This window comes from Cervus canadensis, chromosome 15, assembly GCF_019320065.1.
Source record: "Cervus canadensis isolate Bull #8, Minnesota chromosome 15, ASM1932006v1, whole genome shotgun sequence".
NCBI lineage: Eukaryota > Metazoa > Chordata > Mammalia > Artiodactyla > Cervidae > Cervus > Cervus canadensis.
Genome location: NC_057400.1, coordinates 52,229,645 through 52,250,236, shown reverse-complemented (window position 1 = coordinate 52,250,236; position 20,592 = coordinate 52,229,645). Strand labels below are relative to the sequence as shown.

General features: G+C 42.4%; 1 protein-coding gene across 4 annotated transcripts in view; it reads right to left on the bottom strand.

Moving 5' to 3' along the window:
• Positions 1-20,592, bottom strand: part of RAPGEF4 (Rap guanine nucleotide exchange factor 4) — a 315,877-nt gene that overhangs the window by 234,248 nt on the left and 61,037 nt on the right. For 3 of the 4 annotated variants that reach the window (XM_043487630.1, XM_043487631.1, XM_043487637.1), the window contains exon 4: positions 7,252-7,398. In XM_043487630.1, coding sequence (XP_043343565.1) covers positions 7,252-7,398 — 147 coding nt within the window. Of the gene's footprint in view, positions 1-43; positions 413-7,251; positions 7,399-20,592 lie in introns of those variants that run through there. The other variant, XM_043487633.1, reaches the window with a different exon arrangement.

Here is a 20,592-nt window from a genome sequence, read left to right as displayed (position 1 = left end):
TAATTATTTCCCCACGAAAGAATAGATAAGAATCCATCCTGACCTTGCAGGGCATGCGTCCTTCTTTTCCTTTTTCTCAGTGTTCTCAGACATCCAGTGAAGAGCTGTCCTTCATCTGGACAGCAAAATGCACCTTCATCGCCGATAATTTCCTGTTAGGATCTGTTACTGTTAAGAGGATCTTGGTCCCGAGAGAGAACTGGGGCTGGTGCCTCTCTAGGAAAGCTCAGGAAGTCTTTTCTGATTGCCTCTGACTGCCTATGTGTATATAGATCTTTTTAACTTTAGTTACCTCCTAGTAACTTCACTCCCTTCCTCTCTGGATCTGAATCATTCTGCCACCCCGTGGAAAGGCTGGCGGACAGAGGAGTGAGAGCCTGGGGCAGACCTGAAGTCCTCGTCGGCTGAGCAGGCTTCCGCTCAGTTTAAAAGCAGCAGAGCTGTGAGCAGAGGCGGGAGAACCAGCCAACAGGATGTGTGTGGCTGGAGTTCCTGGCACGAAGTCTTGGCTTTCATGTTTATTTTTGGATGTATTTTTCTTAGTCCTTTGATGCAAATTTCTGGCCTGGGAAGTAACCCTACAGTACAAACTCCAAAGTTGCCAAAAAGTCAGTACAGGCCTCTGACTTGGGAGAAAGCAGGTCACTTGGCTTTTAGGCTCTGGTTAATCCTCAGCTGGGGGTGGGGGAGACCCTGCATAGTAACAGGCAGGCCAGGGGCAGCCTACCTGAGGGTGGGTCACAGAATTCAACAGCTATTCCTAGAGTTCAACATCTATGCATTTATTTGAAATATCAGTCTACCTTGAAAGGCTACCATTAATGCCAAAGTAAGACAACCTGAATTTTTTTGCATGCTAAATAAAGTATTAAAACCCACACAAAGGGCTTCTGAGATTTTTATGTTCTAAGATACTATGTTTTAAGTATTGGGCTTTAATTTTTCTGACAGCCCAAGACAGATAGGAACATCAAATCTATTCAAGCTGGAGCAGATGCCTCTGAGAGGTATATTATTCCAATATGGTTTTTAAAGTGCATCAGCAAAGACTAAGCTGCTGTTATTTCCATAATTCCTATTCTCACAGTGGCTTGAAAGATTACTAATGGAAAAGGGCTTTTTCTCTCTGCATAGTCCAAAAGAGGCAGTAAACAGAAATGGCTAAAAAGCTTTTCAGTCCAACTGCCAATATATCTGGTAGAATTGAGAAATAAAACACTGAAAATTAGGGACTAGAGATAGATGTAGAAATATTTCTTTGGCAATATTCATTACTCTTAGAAATATTCTTGTTTACAAACTGTATTCTTTTCCTAAGAAAGAAACATGCATATATCTCTCATTTTTACCATTCCATTTTATATCTCAGAAAGCATAAAAAATAATCAGCCAACAATATTTACTGAGACCACAGACATGTATGTGGAATAAACTCAACTGGATCAATCACTGCATCTGAGCAACAGTTCTCTGTGATATTGTAGGTCTTGGTTAGAATAAAATCACAAGAGCTTCTGGGTAACTATTACAGCCAAAAAGCCACTTTTACTGTGGCATGGCTCAGACTACAAATTTAAAATACCGCTTTATTTTTAAAGACTCTAGTTTCATTGCTGTCTTTAAATTTCAAATAATTTAGTCACTAGTATGTATTACTCTGAACATGTTCAAACATGGCTTACAACGAAGCAGAGTTTTTGGCCAGAATGATGTTCATGCAATTGGAACACAGGTGGTAGATCACCAGTGCAAGTACCTCTCAGTGGCATCTTTTATGAGTCTGATAGAGAGTGACTCCCCAATCTATTTCTCTGAACATACTGGACTCATATCCTTTCAAGTCCATGTATTTGGAACACTCCATGTAAAGATGTCAAAATGCGCTTTAAACCTGAAAGCATCTTCATTCAAAACATCAGACAGAAAGTCAGGAAGAAAACCAAAAACACCCTTTGTTATTGGTCTAACCACTGACAACCTTAGACTGTATGTGCTCAGAAGAAATTCATGGAATTGGACAGTAAATTGGTATTTATTTATTTCAAGAGCCACCAGCAGTCATAAATACTCATAATCTTGGATCATGTATTAATAATGACTTAGAACTCCCAAACCAACACTTAAAATGCTTTGCCATTTAACTTCCTTACTGAGGATATACAATGCCTCTAGAGTCTGAGTTTAAACTACAATTCTCAAGAACTAAAAAATGGTACTTCAACTTTTAAGTTTTCTTCTGAAATTCAAAAACATAACTTTCTCCTTTCACTCTTTCTTTTTTCCTGCCCCCCCCGATGCTATTAAAAAAATGAGATGTTTTATAACCTAGTTAATATTTGTATTAAGTTCTAATATCAAAGCAGCATGAAAAAAGAGGGATGTATTATTGACCAACTCTGAATAAGGCTACTGTAATTCACCTAAGCTAAGAAAATATGACCTGACTTTGAGATGGAGCAACCTAGCGTCCTCATATATGACCATAAATTGGCAACTGAAACATGGAAAGGAAAGAGGAAAGAAAGTAGCTTTCATCAGGGAAGACTGAAAGATTTAAAGATTTCACTAGGAAAGTAGCTATTAGGAAAGATAAAGGGTACAAAAAAGCATCAAGCTGCTACCTCAGTTATATCTTGGGGAATATTTTTTTTATTTTATATATTTGTATAGATGATTGACAGGGAGATGATGATGGACAGGGAAGCCTGGCTTCCTGCAGACCGAGGGGTCGCAAAGAGTCGGACACGACTCTGTGACTGAACTGAACTGATAGATGACTGAAATAATGCTCTGGTCACATTTAAGACAATTTTTTGATGTGAATTTTCTGATTTAAAAAATTTTTTAATTTTTTAAAACTTTTTATTTTGTGTTGGGGTATAGACGGTTAACAATGTTGTGATAATTGCAGGTGAACCATGAAGGGACTCAGCCATACATATGTATGTATCCATTCTCCCCCAAACTCCCCTCCCATCCAGGCTGCCATATAATATTGAGCAGAGTTCCATGTGCTATACAGTAGGACCCTGTTGATTATCCATTTTATTTTTTTTTTAATTTATTTTTTTTTTATTTTTTTATTTTTTTGATTATCCATTTTAAAAACAGCAGTGTGTACACATCCATCCCAAACTCCCTAACTATTGCTCCCCCACAACATTCTCCCCACTGCCTGGCAACCATAAGTTTGTTCCAAAAGTATGACAATAATTTTTAAATATACTCTGGGTGCTACCAATTTGACCTACAACATTAATGACAATATAAAGCAAGAGTATTTGATGAAATTAAATAGAATTTCAGTATCTCACACGTAGGTCTCTGAGTGTGCATTTGCTGAGAACTGAGAACACTTGCCTCTGATTAGGAAAGGAAGCAGGATTACCAAGCTCTCTGTTGCCATTAAAGTCCCAAGTGTAAGATTTAAAACAGATAATTCACTCAGCCTATTAAAGAGCTTCTTTAGGCTGGGCTACCTGTTAGCGATTAGACACCATAATTTCCTAGCTAGAAGTACCTCAGGCTCCTGGTCCTTGTCAATTACTTTGTTGTTCAGTCTCTCAGTTGTGTCTCTTTGTGACCCCATGGACTGCAACACACCATGTTTCCCTTTCCCTCACCATCTCCCGGAGTTTGCTCAAACTCATGTCCATTGAGTCAATGAAACCATCCAACCATCACTGCTTTAAGCGACATCAAAGTCATAGATAAGGAGGGAAGTCTCTGAGAGTGCTCACCACACAACGGACCCACTATGCCATTCCTCAAAAGTGAGAAGGCAGATGAGATGAACACGTGAATTCAGACCCATGATTCAGACAACCTAATTTTCACTGTGTGGGAACTAGAGACTAACAGTGAGCTTCTTGCCATGCTGACAGGAGAAGCAGTATCCAGCTGACCATCCTACTGCCTTCTTTCTGGCATTTCATGGTTCAGTGAGGCTTCTCCCTGAATCCTGAAGCTATGTCCTCCTTCACTTTTGATATTTGGCTATCAGATCTAACTCAGATTTCAGCTGACACTATGAGCTTTGGTTTTAATGTTGCTTACAGATATTATGTGCCAGTGTAATGAATGGCTGAATTACCAACTCTGTTATCTGATATAATCAAGGAAAAGGTGTTCTGGTTATCCAATATTTTGCTAGCAGATTAATGTTACATATGCCATCAATAGGTCACCCAAATTCAAATAATAGAAATAGATTTTACTTAATGATAATGATATATTATACTCTAAAATAATATTATTGGCTTGGTAATTTATTTTCTGTCTCCTCCAAGTAGAACAGAAGCCCTGGCCCAGCAAGCAGCAGTTCTGTCAATCTTGTTCACTGCTCTTGCCAGACGTGACACATAGGATATCCTCATTAAGCATTTGCTTAATAAGTGAACAGTAGAATAAACAGAAGTTGATCTTTATTACTCAGAAGGTAATTTAGAATTTCACAATTTCTTAGGATGATCATGCACTGTAAATGCACAAGTGTGCCCATTAATAAAGTTCTGATTCACACAGGCAGCTAGATAATGGAGTTCCCTGACTCTCACTTCAGTCAGTTAAAACGCTGGAGAAGCACCTAATTTGTACTTTGCACTTGGTTGCATGAACAGGTAAATAAAGTATCTTATTAACTTCTTGCTCACTATGAGGTTCCAAATCCTGACCTGTAAAATAAGAGGTCAGACTAAATACTCCTTCCATCTTTTGCAGCTCACCGACAGGGGAGACCAGAATCATGCTCTGAGATTACAGGTGAGGGGCTGGACTCACTGCTTTACAAAATCACATGGCAAGGTTTGGGATCCTAAGGACCACCTTCTACATCAATACCCCCATTTAACAATCTTCCTCTAAGGGAAATCTCTGTGAAAAACAGCGCACCCTAAAATATACTCAAATACAATCCAACCGAGGGATCAAATGAGTCAAATCAACACATCACTAACAGTGAGGCATCCAGACATTAGGAGCACCCTAATGTACCCAGCATCACCTTCGGCTTCTCCTAGCCAAAACTATTTGACTTGACCTAATCAAACCCTCAGCACTAACTTTCATTTTCAGGAAACCCTGGGGTAGAGGTACAAAAAAAATACCATGAGAAAACAATCAGACAAACCTTGAATTTGGAGGAAACTAATCTGACTCATTGGAAAAGACCCTGATGCTGGGAGGGATTGGGGGCAGGAGGAGAAGGGGACGACAGAGGATGGGATGGCTGGATGGCATCACCGACTCAATGGGCATGAGTTTGAGTAAACTCCGGAGGTTTGTGATGGACAGGGAGGCCTGGTGTGCTGCGATTCATGGGGTCGCAAAGAGTCGGACACGACTGAGCGACTGAACTGAACTGAACTGAATCTGGCCTTTTTAACAAGTCAATGCCATAGAGACAGACAGAGGGGAGCAGTGAGGAGGAGGGAGACTGACTTAGATATAACAATCAAATGTAATGCATGGTTCTTTATTTGAGTCTAGTTTGAAATAAAACATATAAAAATACCCACGGAATAAATTTATGGATATTTATGGGGAAATTTCAGCTGTGCACGGGGTATCAGATTAGGATATTAATCTTTAGTTTTGTAGGTGAAATAACGGTATTATGGGTATGCAGCAGGATATTCTGATTGTCTGGAGATATATGCTGATGTTTAGGATGAAATGTCATGATGCCTGACATTTACATTAAAGTGGTTCAGCAAAAAAAGATGAAGCAAATATGGCTACATGTTAACAACTGCTGAACTAAGTGGACTGCAGTCTTTCATTGTACTATCCTTTTTGATTTTCCTGTATGCTTGAAAATGTTTTAAATAAATGTTGTAGAATGTTCACAGGTAGCAACTTCTCAGGAACTTTTCACAGCACTTGGGCCTCCTAATTAAAATAAATTTTTAATTATTGCCCGCAAACCGTCCTCAACCCACAACTTGAATAAGTCATCACAGACGCAAGCAGTTATAATGACACACACCACAAGTAGGAGTCATTTTTTGTGCTTAACCCAGTCTTCCAAATTTTCTTTTGGAAAGGACTTTTTGGTTTACCTTTTAAAGATCCAAAAAGCAGCTATTTGCCTCAAGCCTGGGCCCTTTTAATTGACAGAAAACCTCTCTGCACAAACCTCATGCAAACCTACTTTGGCTTTGCCTTCCTAAAACTCGCTTTTGTCTCTGAACTTTACAGAGCAGTTGGAGCTCTTTAATATTTTCTAAGAGGAACATTTCAAACAAGTAACCCTGCAATTTATTCACTACTGCCAAGAATAAAAGTAACAGGTTTCACCACCGGGGCCTTCCAAGGCTTGCAGGACTTTCAAGGCAAAGCATCACTCATCCACCTGCAGGTTTGCTCCCTTAATGCATCTGGCATTTGTTTGGCTCTGGAGGAAGCAATTTGATTACACAAAATTCTTTTTAGATCAAGTTTAAAATCTTAGCCACACTGGGACAAGTGGTAAAGCCTGCCAGCTCGATGGGTTAACACTTGGACATACTGAGTCCAGGACAAAGATAGGGAACAACCACAGGTAAAAATCAGAAGCTTGAAGAACTGAAAAGGAATAAGCATAAAAGATGAGAGCGCCTAAGTGCTCCATTTGCCATGACTGCATATAAGATGATTTATTCCCTGTCCTTCTTGTAAATGAGCGTGGTACCCTAAGGGATGCTGGTCAGCAGCAGGAAATGCACCAGCCACCAGGACTGGCTGCTCCAGCCACCGCTGTGACACCCGTGCGTTTTAAACTGGCAGGTAACCAGCCATCTTTATGTCCCTCGTTTCCCATACCTTATTACAGGGCACTTCATTTTTAAAAGCATTTAAATGAAGCAGATGTTAACCCCATTCATCCCACTTTTCCAGGGATCATGTCAATGATGATTTTTAAAATGACAAAGAAAATGTCAAAGTATTTTGTTCCACGGTTAAGAATACATTTGTTGAACAGGAGGGAGGAAATGCATAAAACACTCTATGGTCATTCAAGAAATAATTATCATGTATGTCAAACCACAGAAAATTGAGCAAGTGCTAAATTAAAAAATTAAAAAAAAGAAGGATGTCTTGTGTCAAAATGCCTTTTTCACTCACACATTTCAAAAACAAGTTTTGAAAATTAAATTCCATCCGCTGGCTGAGAACAGAACACAGTAAGGCTTGACTAAATGCCATTATCCACGTGGCACTCCCTTTCTTTTCTGCAACCACGTTAATTGACAAAGCTGCCTTGAGGCTCACCTCCCATAGTGCCTTGAAGTCCTTCTGCTCGATGCGGAGCAGCTCGCTGCTCTCCCTGGTAACGATGGTCGCATGGCGTGGAGTGTTGTCCAGAATGGACTCTCCAAAGGCCGTCCCAATTCCCAGAGTGCAGATGGTCACTGCGTCCTGAGAACCCCAAAAACCGGTTGTTAGAAAAGTCGACATCTTATCAGTGGACGAGTTGTTTTTTCTCAGAAGTAGACAGTTGACCCTTGAACAACGTGGGGGTTAGGGGTGCCAACTCCCTCACATAGTAGAAAATCAGAGTATATCATGGTTCCTACACATCAACAGATTCAACCAGCCACAGACTCTTATACTGTAGTATTTACTACTGAAAAAACTCTGCTATGAGTGGACCCGCACAGTACAAACTCGTCCTGTTTAAAGGTCAACTAATTTCTATATAGTAAAACACTCGGTTCAACTGCACAGTTCAACAAGGTTTGACAAATATATACACCCTGTAATCATCACCCAAATCAAGACGGAACATTTCTATCACCACTGTAACTTCCTTCATGCCCTGTCTAGTCAAGACCATCCTTTCAGAGGCAACTGATCCTCTGATTTCTATCACCATAAAGGAATTCTGCCAGTTTTAGATTTTATGTAAAAGGAATCAGAAAACATGCCCTCTTTAGCATCTGGCTTCTTTTGCTCAACATAATGTCTATAAGATTCTTTCATGTTGTTGTGTGTGGATCAGCTGTTTTTTCCTTGCCCTGTGGACCAGTGCATGGATATTCTCCTCCTGGTGGACATTTGGGTTATTTCTGGTTTGGGCATATTATGAATAAAGCTGCTGCCAATCTTGTACATGTCGTTTTTGTGTGCGTGGTTATCTTTCTATATGACTACTATCTCTGGGTGTCCCAGATGGCACTGGTAGTAAAGAATCTGCCTGCTAATACTGGAGGCACAAGAGACGTAGGTTCGATCCTTGGGTTGGGAAGATCCCCTGGAGTAGGAAATGGCTCCCCACTCCAGTATTCTTGCCTGGAAAATTTTATGGGCAGAGGAACCTGGCGGGCTATAGTCCATGGTTTTGCAAAGAGTCAGACATGACAGAGTGACTGAGCACTACTATATCTATGAAAATGTGGGAAATTTTTTGAAGATGAACTTGCTTTTTTCCCCAAGTGAGAGAGTTCAATTATGATATTTAAATAAAAAACCAGGATAGGGATACTGTTATATCAGTCTGTCTTAAAAAGATGAGGAAAATGAAGGTGACCATGGTTGGTTCATGAGGCCCTAGTACCCAGACAGCAAATAATGCACAGCCAGATTCTAGTTGTGGCTCTCCGACTACAGATTCCAAGCTTTTTGTATTATGCTGCCTCCCGCAGTCACAACAGAGTAAAAACAGCATCCAATGAGGTACAGTGCGGGAAACATAAAATGTTCCGAATCAATGATTTAAAAGTTTAAGGTGTGTTAAACAAGTAATTTCCTCTCTGCATGCACCATATGTGATAATACTTGGGTTTAATCCTGACTAGTCTCAAGCAATGCAAACCCTTGAAATCACCTGGCTATTCATTTTGCAAGGAATTATCAACTAAGGTACATATATATAGGCAATCCTGAGCTAGAAAGCAGTTTTCCTTTCATGCATCTGATACATGATAACAGGCAAATGTTATTAAGATCAAGTTAGTGACTTTATAATCACATTAGTAGGACAAATGCCTCTATGAATCCAGTTCCTTGAACCATAGCAAATTGCTTCTGCACAGATATTACCATATAAAATTGTGTTCAGGAAAATATAATCAATAATACCTCAAAGAGAATGAGAGATCAAGGGGAAACATAAAAATGGCCTGCTAATAAATTTTCCAGAAAGGCAGCTACAAACAAACTCAGTCAGAAAAATATCCCCAAGACTGAAACATTAATACCCAGCAAGTCAAATACTTCTGAGAAATTTTCAAATTCTAGCAAAAACTCAAGATGGATTATGATAAATCACAGACTTTCACAAATTCTCTAGATTACCAGCTTTGCTCAAAGATGCCACTAGCCTACTTCATTTTTAAAAAATCATCTGAATCTTTCAGAAAGGACTCTTTTAGCCTAGTTTGTACTCTTCAGTGTAAATATCTATTTTCAAACCTGTTAGGGATGAACCGTACTTATTACTCCTGTCACTATCCATGTAGCTTAATTATTTACGATTATCTACAAAGTATAATGCAAAAGAACTATGAAGATCTGTTATTTGTGGGCTAGCTATAGATTTTTACAGACTAAGTTGTTTCCTCCATGTCTCACCTCCTATCCCTGACACGTCATCATGTGTCACCAAAACATATGCAAAGACACAGGCTTTGAAAGTCCAACTGTGAAAATCAGTCATGTGAGTCCATCTTTTTGCTAGCCAGCAGCTCTTGTAAGAAAGACAAAAGACTGAGAGTATTCTTGGACTTCCCCAGAGAGTTTAACATGACCCCTGCCTCCTCCTAAATGTAACAACGTTTAGTCACGTTAGTGTTGCCAAGTGCCCTCCTCAGCAAGGCCTTGTGCGTCAGGACCTCTGTACAGAGGGGCACTGGCCCCTGTCATTACATCCAGCACCTTTGCTCATTCCCAGTATCCCAGACTCTCCCACCAGGGCTGAGTGTGGGAGCCCACCTGCCTTCATCTCCTCCTTCATACTCCGTCCTCTCAAATGTAAGGACAGGGAGTCACAAATACAAGATACGGTCTTGAAAGTAGGACTGTAAAACCTCACCTGAAACAAGTGCGACTTGCAAATTCAAACTTGACTCTCAGCAGACTAAGTATGTGCAGGACAAATTTACTTAGAAATGTGAATGGACTGGGGAAGTGTGGATTGAGCATTGGGATACCCGGGCACAGGCAAGAAGTCCTCAGAGGAACATTTTCACCCTAAAGATGCATCACTGTCTCTGCAGTCCCTGAGGGTCAGGCCTTGTTTACATCTGAATTCCAGGCAGGGACCTGCATGTGCTTAGAAAATAATTATCAAATAAAGACACGTACATTCCAATGTTCTCTTATTCCGATGTTCTCAATGCAGCAGAACCGACATGCTTTGCTCAGTATGTACCTTCAAAGGCAGGATAGATGAGAGCCATGTGAATGTGAGTCAGCGAGGCAAGTGACTCTTACTTTGGTCCACACTGCCAGCTCACCAGATCCCTGGAGGTCAGAGTTCCAAGCCTGAAACTCTGTAGAGAAGCTAAATGCATGCCTTTGCCTGCGGCTGCAAGTGTCCACTTCTGAATGTAATGCTACCGTTCCTTTAAACTCACACATCCTCTGGAGATCTGTTCATGTCTCTCTACTTATTAAATAGGGACTGTTCAGACTTTTATTTTCTGCTTATTTGCATATTAATGTTCAGAAAGGTTACCGAAAGGAAATATTTACAGTGACAGAGACTGAAGAAAGCAATCGGCACAAACTGTGAACCATCAGTGAAGAAATGTCTCGTTTTATATTGAGATGGCAATTTATTTTGAGGATTTTCCAACGTGAAATGAAGATTTAAAAACTGGAGTGTTTTCAAGGATGAAGGTGGGTTTAGCAGAGGCTGCTGGAGTCCTGCCAGACCCTCCCCACCCATTCCTCCCACCCTAGCCCCACCCTTGGAAGGAATCATAGGCTTCTGGACAGTTCCCTTCACATACTTGCAGTTTCCCTTTTCATCTGCATTGCTCTGCTTAAGGGCAGAGTGCTGGACAGTTAAAGCTTGTCAAGTGCATCTTCCAAAGAGGCATGACAGTAGGAAGATAAATACCCTTGCTTCTACCCGACACAATTGTTAGAGTGTTCCTGGAAGGAGTGAGCCCAGCTGCCCACAGCTGAACTCCTCATCTACACATTTTTATTGGCATTCCTCATTCCTTGTCTCAATTCCCCTACTTCCTTACAACACTTCCTGGGGTGTCCTCCATAAAAACCACTGCAGCCAAATCCTTGTCTCCAGATTGGCTTCTGGATAAACATGAGATTGGATTAGCTAAACCAATCTTGAGCTGTGAGTCCCAAGTTACACTGAGACCTCTGGAGAGGTACTGGGCCAAACCTGCATCCCCAAAGAGATTCTGTAAGAGCAGCAGAGGCCAGCTTATCACTGACTACTTTGCATCAGACATACCCAAAGAGCAATATCCCTTGGGCATCACCTGGGAAGACCTCATTGTGTTTCCCGTAGAGGATACAGGGTCTCTGAGCCCAATCCTACTATGTAACTAGTGGTGATGGGCTCTCAGAAAAAGAATTAACTATGGCATGATACTGAGATGATACTTGATTTCTTCCTCCGATCTGACCTGGCTCTGTCTCATCTATCAGTCCACTTGATCAGACCTTCTCCTACCTTCTAAACACTTAATGACCCACTCACCCTAATCTCCTGTGCATCCTGTGTGCATGTGGATCTCCACGTGTGTGGGTGGAACACTATGCACCATGCACTGTGCCAAGCGTCTTGACTAGGATGTCTCATTAATTCTTCACAACAGTTAAAGGAGATAATTTAAGTGCTCTGCACCATGCCTGATTCAAAAGAAATGCTTAATAAAGCTATTCTTACTGATGATAGTATTAAATACTTCACAATACTGTAAAGCAATCAATCAATTAAAAATAAAAAAAAGAATCCCTTTCCAAGGCTCAGTAGGAAAATTGACTAATTTTGATTAAGTATTAATTTAAGCCATACAGGTTCTTTTTTCAACCAGCCAACTGATAGATTTATTGACTACCTAATCATTCCAAATCACCAGGAAAATACAAAACATTTGGCATTGCTCCCCCTCTCACCTTCTGATCCCAGTGCTGGGGCTCACTTGACTGTCTCCTAGAGGATGCAATCCATTCAGCTCTTCTCTTCCTCATCAGGGGAAACGGAGGCAATCAAAGCCAGAAATTGAGAAGTGTGTCTACACTACTGCTTTTCCCACTCTGATCACGTGCCCATTCTAACGGAGTTTCTATTTCAGCTGGAGAAATTGGGTTTCTGTCTTTCTGCATCTGTCCTGACAGCCTACTTGGTATCCTAAATCTTCTCAAAGTGGCAGACTGCCTTGTTCTGACAGCCCTTCCTGGCATCCTTCTGACACCCGGCCTGTTCATTAGCCTGCCTGGCCACCCACCTCCATCCCAGAACCTGTTTCCTGCCTCCTTGTCCAGCACCCAGCCCTATCCATCACGTTGCTGCTTCTGCTAAGTCGCTTCAGTAGTGTCTGACTCTGTGCAACCCCATAGACGGCAGCCCACCAGGCTCCCCCGTCCCTGGGATTCTCCAGGCAAGAACACTGGAGTGGGTTGCCATTTCCTTCTCCAATGCATGAAAGTGAAAAGTGAAAGGGAAGTTGCTTGGTCGTGTCTGACTCTTAGCGACCCCATGGACTGCAGCCTACCAGGCTCCTCCGTCCATGGGATTTTCCAGGCAAGAGTACTGGAGTGGGTTGCCATTGCCTTCTCCGATCCATCACGTTAGGCCTGCCTCAATCCTTCACCATGCTGACCTGGGGGCTGTGCTGCTTCAATCGCGGGCTTCCTACCTCCTGACCAGCACTGCCTGCACACGCCTCTAGACGGCGCCCACCGTCATCTAGAAGAGGAGGCTCTACCCACTCCTGCCCAGCAAGACACCAACTGAAGTCTTGAACAGTGTCTTGGACTGGTATGTGCTTCAGCGGGAGAAGGAAATCGCAATCCACTCCAGTATTCTTGCCTAGAGAATCCCGTGGACAGAGGAGCCTGGTGGGCTGCTGTCCATAGGGTCGCACAGAGTCAGACACGACTGAAGCGACTTAGAATGCAAGCATGCATTGGAGAAGGAAATGGCAACCCACTCCAGTGTTCTTGCCTGGAGAATCCCAGGGACGGGGGAGACTGGTGGGCTGCCGTCTATGGGGTCACACGGAGTTGGACACGACTGAAGCGACTTAGCAGCAGCATGTGTTTTAGCAGAATAGGTGGGGTCTGATTATCTTCACTCGTAAAAGATGGTGTTAGGTGAGTTACCAAAGATGTCAACAATCTGGCCCGGGTGGAAGGCAGGGAGCAAGCATCAGGCACAGGAAGGGTTGGGTGGGGTGAGGGGAGGAATCCCTTGGAGGCAGCAGAAGGAGAAGATGGTGCACCTTGCAGATCTAGATTCAAAACTCACTTTGGCCAGTTACTAGTCCCCGGCTTTGAGCAGAATGCTCCCAGGAGCCTCAGTATTCTCATTTGCGAAATGGTGCAATATTTTTCATAAGATTAGTAGTAGAATTCAATATACATAATAGATAGTTCTACATGGTTCATGGCACACAGGTGCTCTACACACACACACACACAAAAAAAAAAAAACGGAAAATATTATTTCTGACTTAACCTATACATGTATATATGTATGGCTATCTACATTTCTAAAAAGCAAGTTATGTTTTTCTACTACTGAAGTAACAGAGAATCTCTTATTCATTTTGTGTTAATCTCCAATTAATGATGGCTTTTTCAGCGCTTAAATTCCAAGTTTCTCTGTCCCCCAGTCTGGATGTCAAGTGGTTTGAATGATCTGCAAAACACTTCAGCTCTCTGGGGGAGCATGTATTCAAAGGAACCCTTCTGACAAATCCTGCTGTAAATCAAAGAATCCTTTTGTATTGCAACTAATCACCCCTGTATTTATCTGCTTTGTATGTCTGGACGATGGTATATTGGGTTTTCTTAAAGTAGGCATTCTCATATGAGGCATTTTGTTTGATTCATTATAAACAGCTACAGTATGAACACAGGAATGGTGTTAAGAAACACCATGGTTATGTCACTGGAATTCAAGCTAATACACATGGACCTTGCAAATGATATTTATAAGCAGCCACAGAAATTCAATTTACACAAGTTAGACATTCTGATGATATTTAAAATAGAAGAATTCTCTGTGGTAGGTACATCGATTTTTGACTATTCTGTAGTTTTAGGGAGTATCAGTTCTTTTATTATGTATGCATTGCATACATGCTCAATTACTCAGTTGTCTGACTCTCTGCAACCCCATGGATTGTAGCTCACCAAGCTCCTCTGTCCATGAAATTTTCCAGGCAAGAATACTGGTGCAGGTTGCCATTCCCTCCTTCAGGGGATCTTACCAATCAGGGCTTGAACCAAGCCTCCTACATTGGCAGGTAAATTCTTTACCACTGAGCCACCTAGGAAGCCCATTTTATTTTATGTATTTAACCCAATTTCTTATTAATGGCTCAAGAAGAGTTAATTGTCTTACCACATATTTATTGCTTTGGATACTTTCTGGGTTCATGCCAAGGAACAAACTGGTCCTTAAAGTTTGTAGACCCTGAAATAAATTTTTACAAAGCAAATACTTTTACATATTTTAGACCTATAGGCAATACTTGTCATTAAGTTTTGTTGGGCTGGGTTTGTTTCATGAGCTTGAATTTAGTCTTGAATTTAAGGAGTGCTCCAAGTCCTTTTAGAAAATAAAAATTTAATGGAACCTAATCTCTGGATTTGTCAAGACGTTAGGGTGTGTGTGCTGTCTAAAGGATTTACTACCAAGCAGGAAGGCAAAATACTTCTAAGACAAACATGCTTTTCTTCCTGACAAACAGCAAAGACAAGTTCTTCCCTGGAATCGGCATTAGACACAGCTTAACGAGATCAGGCAAGCTGGCTGCAGGAAAGTTCAATGAGACCGGACCAGTAATAGCATCTGATAACTGAATCAGGGAGCCCAGCCTCGTCTCCGGGGGCAGCCAGTCTGTCTTGCACCATGGCTCTCTCTTGCCTCTGCCTACACCAAGAATTAGATGGCAACAAAACTCAACCCAGTACGCAGAGGTCCCAGGCCAGATGCTAAACAAACTCTAATCAGGTCCCAACAAAGAGAGTGACCTGAGCATAGACAAATATTAAGATTACAAGCAACCACTGTGGACAAGGCATCTTTCAGGTTTTACTGGCTTGAGACATGGGTTCAGAGAATGTTTCCTAATAATAGTGACGTCTGAAAATAATGGATCAAAATGAGAATGTATCAAGGAATCACACAAAAACAGAAAGAAGGGGAAAGAAACAACATGACAGAAACATGCCTGTCCTCCAAATTTTACTAACATGCAACACTAAAAAGCATCTTTAAGACAAAGAGGGTTTAAAAAACATCACAAAACCAAAAAAAATCCCACATTTTACTTTTGGGGGGGGGGGAAATCAGTAAGAGATCATTTTCCAAAACTTGCCACAGAACTTTATAGATGGAGGAGAGGACGAATAAAGTGATGACCAAGGCAAAACACAGCCCCATTCTCTGATCCCATGAAATGGCTGAACAACAACTGCTAAACTCCTTGCTATTTCAAATACAATGTGCATTTCCTGCTTTTTCTATTCTAGCACTGCCCTCGTGTGGTAAAATGGCAACATTGCAGCCTACCGCATTGCACTTTAGCAATCACCTGTTCCTTAAAACTAGTAAGAAAAAAATCATGGAACCCCTGCTCTCGGTCAAGCTTCATACTAAGTGCTTTATACACATTAACTTATTTAAGGTAGGAACTAGTATCTCCAATTTATACATACTCTAACTTGCTTGTGGTCACATAGTAATTAAGTGGCTCTGAGAATTTCAAAAGAAGACTGATTTACATGATTGTGCATTGCATTAGGTAAATATTAACATTTTAAATAAACATCTGTTACAGAAATACAGATAGGAGTTTTAATGAACTACTAAACCATCCCACCCCCTGTTTTGCAGTATATACTTCTATTTGCTCCGCAGCCATCAGAAATTGTTTCACATGACTGGGGAAACGTTGTACTTTTTTGGTGTAAAGATTAGTTTAACCTACTTTATGTTTAGAGTTTAAATAGTTACCAAAGCAAGATTAAAATAGTTACCATACCACTTACAAAATCTGCAGAAAAAAGCAGGACCTTGTCTCTCCTGTCTCCACTCACATGAAGTGGATATTGTCTGAGATAATGAGCTTTATAAAATTACTGTTTTAAGCCTAATATTTGTTTATAACCTGTTCTAATGCTCACTTCTAACCTGAAATCTACCTAAATATTAATGAGGAAAAGTCCACCCACAGTATTATTCGTTCTAATAGGAATGTAAATCTCTGGCTTTCAGCGCGTTAAGTTAAATAGGACAGGCAGGCGGTTGAGCACATGAGTTCAGCTGTGGATATCCGAAGGCGCGCAGGTCCTGCTTAGACTTAGGTAGAGACCAGGAGCAGGGGCAGGTCTTGCTGGGAACTGAAGGACTCATCCTCGACAGAATCTGTGATGCCGAGTAGAAATCTACATGAGCACATGAGCCAAGTTGGGACACTCTGGTCTGGGATGGGGAAGTGGTCTGCGGGCAGGGCCCCTTGCTGGACATTCTCAGTTTCATGGGGTAAGACAGAGTGAGCAGGCAGGATAATATGTGTGAAACTGGGAGAGATGCCTCTGACAACCACTCAGGGACACAGGGCAGAAGTACTTCTGAGGTCGGTTTTGTTTTATGGAGCAGTGGAGTCAGTATAATTGATATCAATTGACAGAGTTGATAGGAAGGCATTTCCAAGGTTGGTAGACTCTAAAAATTTCACCATAGTTATAGGAAGAGGACAATCCATGTATTTCCCAAAGTTCTTACCCGCACACAGCTTCACGGCTGTAACACAAGAAATGAAAGCACCATGACACCTCAGAGAGGGTCTCAGGGAGGTAGGGCCGCATCCCTCTCCGTATCCAGGGCTTTGGTTTCTCCCCTCCAGTCCATGCTTGAGGTCTTGGACTGGGAGAAGGCAAGGAAGCAGAACAGAGCACTGGCTTTACCGCATGAGAGCAGAGAAGCTGGTTCCAACCAATTCTCGGCAGGATTCTGTACTCTCATCTGCCGGTTCCCAGCTAGGAGCAGACCCACAGGGTGAGGCTGCGGTCGGTAGACAAGGTCCTGCCTCCCCAGCTGGCAGAGAGTGTTTCTAAACTGACTGGCAAGGGTTTTGCTGGGCTGACCCCAAGCAAAACTGGGAGGCGAGCTCAGTAGCTTTTTCCCTCCACCCTCCCCTGCAAGGAACGGGCCTGAAGTTTACCTTACTACTCACCGAACGTTTGTGTTTTCATCGTTCTCCCAAATGAGGAATCAGTGGCTTTCTTTGTTATAATGCTGGCCATCAGTGTGATCCAAGGGGGTGGAGAAAGATCCACCAGCCTGTGACCACCTCGCATCCTGGCAGCATCCAGGAGCATGCGCCCTTTGTAATGCAGCCCCTCCCCTACACCCAGGTAGCTGGACGCACCGCACGTGTGATTAATGTTAAGTGAGGGACCAGCAGAGCACTGGATTGGGCAAGGAAGTCAGGTGATTTCCAGCGCTATGGGTTACTACTGTGTCAACCTGAGTGGGCAACTCACTCACCTGTGTCTTAGCAAGATGCAGCACAGCTGGGCCAACCTAACAGGGTAGCTCAAATGAAAGAGGGCAAATGAAACGCTTTGCAAAGGATGAGATTTAATACTACTCTGCTCGGAGGGCATCGCCAATGAGAAATAAGTGTGACCCTCCATGTGGGGTCCAAAAAATTCAAGGAGGATCTGTCAAACCAATCATATGAAGAGAGAGAAGTATATTTTCTTACCCTAGGGAGCAGAAAAGTTTAATATAAAGGGTGATGGGAAGGGAGAAAAAGTAATATATTGAGACAGGCAGGACGGTAATATGAATTTATGAGCCAAAGATAATATATTTCTGCTCTGTGTGTTCTTGAAAGTTAAATCTTCGTATCACGTAGAAGAAAAAAGAGTGATTTTTTTCAGAAAAATTCAATCAGTAATACCTAATAAATGTATAATATAAAAATACTGTACCAGAATCTGTGAAGGGTTTTCTTCCTTCTGTGTTTCTTATTTCAATCAGTGGCATCACCACCCACCTCTTCATCCAAGTCAGGCTCCTCCCTTTCTCTCAATCCCACCCCCCCATCCCATCAACACCAATTATATCCATTTTACTTCTACTTTGTATATACCACACCTAAATCTCCCTCCCTGGTCACCCCTACTTCTCAATCCCACCTTGCAACTTAGAAACCCTTTAAAGGGATGGGCTGTAAAGAAAGCTGAGTGCCAAAGAATTGATGCTTTTGAACTGTGGTGTTGGAGAAGACTCTCGAGAGTTCCTTGGACTGCAAGGAGATCCAACCAGTCCATCCTAAAGGAGATCAGTCCTGGGTGTTCATTGGAGGGACTGATGCTGAAGCTGAAACTCCAAAACTTTGGTCACCTCATGTGAAGAGTTGACTCATTGGAAAAGACCCTGATGCTGGGAGGGATTGGGGGCAGGAGGAGAAGGGGATGACAGAGGATGAGATGGGTGGATGGCATCATCGACTGGATGGGCATGAGTTTAGGTAAACTCCGGGAGTTGGTGATGGACAGGGAGGCCTGGCGTGCTGCGATTCATGGGGTCGCAAAGAGTCGGACATGACTGAGCAACTGAACTGAACTGAAATGATGCTCATTTCACTGTTTGTCTTCAGGTCTAAAGCAGGTGTTCCCCAACAGTAGGCCTTGGTGGCGGGGGGGGGGGGGGGGGGCGGGAGTGCAAACACTCGAAAGGAGGGGCTTGGAGGTGAGGCATGGAGCTCTGAGCTGGAATCTGAAATGCAGGAGAGTGGCTGCATGATCTTCAGGGGAAAAGCTGCTCCTCCCACATCATTCCTAAATGGCTCAGCCCTCACTCCATCCCTTCCCTCTCACATCCTCTGGATGGCACCTGCACAAGCACTGTGGTCAAGAACTTGAATCCTAGAATCACAACAATCTAATGGGAGAAAAGCTATGACAAACCTAAACAGCATATTTAAAAGGAGAAACATTACTTTGCCGACAAAGGTCAATATAGTCAAAGCTATGGTTTTTCCAGTAGTCATGAGAGTTGGATTATAAAGAAAACTGAGCGCTGAAGAACTGATGCTTTTGAACTGTGGTTTGTAGAAGACTCTTGAGAGTCCCTTAGACTTCAAGGAGATCCAACCAGTCAATCCTAAAGGAAATCAGTCCTGAATATTTATTGAAAGGACTGATGCTGAAGCTAAAATTCCAATACTTTGGCCAGCTGATGCAAAGAACGGACTCATTGGAAAAGACTCTGATGGTGGGGAAAATTGATGGCAGGAGGAGAAGGGAACGACAGAGGATGAGATGGTTGGATGGCATCACCGACTAGATGGACATGAGTTTGAGCAAGCTCTGGGAGTTGGTGATGAATAGGGAAGCCTGGCGTGCTACAGTCCATGGGGTCGCAGAGTCAGACACAATTGAGCGACTGAACTAAAATGAATGACTGTGTGCCCTGGGGCAAGTTATTGAGCATGTGTGAAATGAGACTAATCATAGCACTGAATGGGGGAGGGCGACGTAGGGAGTAGCCAGGGAAATAAAGCTTGTAAAGTGCTTTGCATAAAGCCGCCCCTAGTGGGCGCTCTGCTACCATTAGCCATTCGGGCCCTCATCTCACCATTCGGGCTCAGCTAAAACCCCACTGAGGAGCCAAAACTCAAGAGGTAAGTTTGGAAGTTTATCTCCACCATCTCCTCTGACTCCTGACTCTCAGATGAGAAGATAGGGCAGAGCGAGACTTGAGGAAAGTAACTGGAGGGCAGGCTAGCAAGAAACGCCACTCTACCCACTTTTAAAGATTTGAGTCTTTGCTGTTACCTCACTGCTCTTTCCTTAATTCTTAGTCTCTTTAAACTTTTCTTCTTTTTCTTTTTCGGCCCCCACCCACCTTTTATTTGTGAGCAAGAAGAACATGAAATTGGGAGTGTGTCTGACAGAAATTCAAATCTGAATTTAGCCATGTACATTTGTGTGGCCTTGGGAATGTTATACCTAAGGTCACTGAGCCTTGTTTTCAAGCCGCTGTAAAACGGGACATAAAAGATGAAGTCAATGAATACCCAGGGGACCCCAGCACAGTGTGACACATGAAGGCAATGGGCAGTGCTGCTACTGGTCTCCAGGGATTCCAGGTCTTTTCTGGCTTCTCCTCCCATGGCCCATTGCCCCAAACCATTTTGCCCCCCACAATAGGGGCATATGATAATTAATTTTATGTGTCAACTTAGCTAGACTACAGTGACCAGTTGTTTAGTCAAATAGCCTAGATTCTGAGGTAAAAGTATTTTTTAGGTGTGATTAACATGTACAAGCAGCACTTTAAAACAGATTACCCTCCATAACATGGGTGGGCCTCACCCAATCACTTGAAGGTCTTAAAAGCCAATGTCTCACTTGAGGTTTCCCAAAGATGGAATTCTGCTTCCAGAA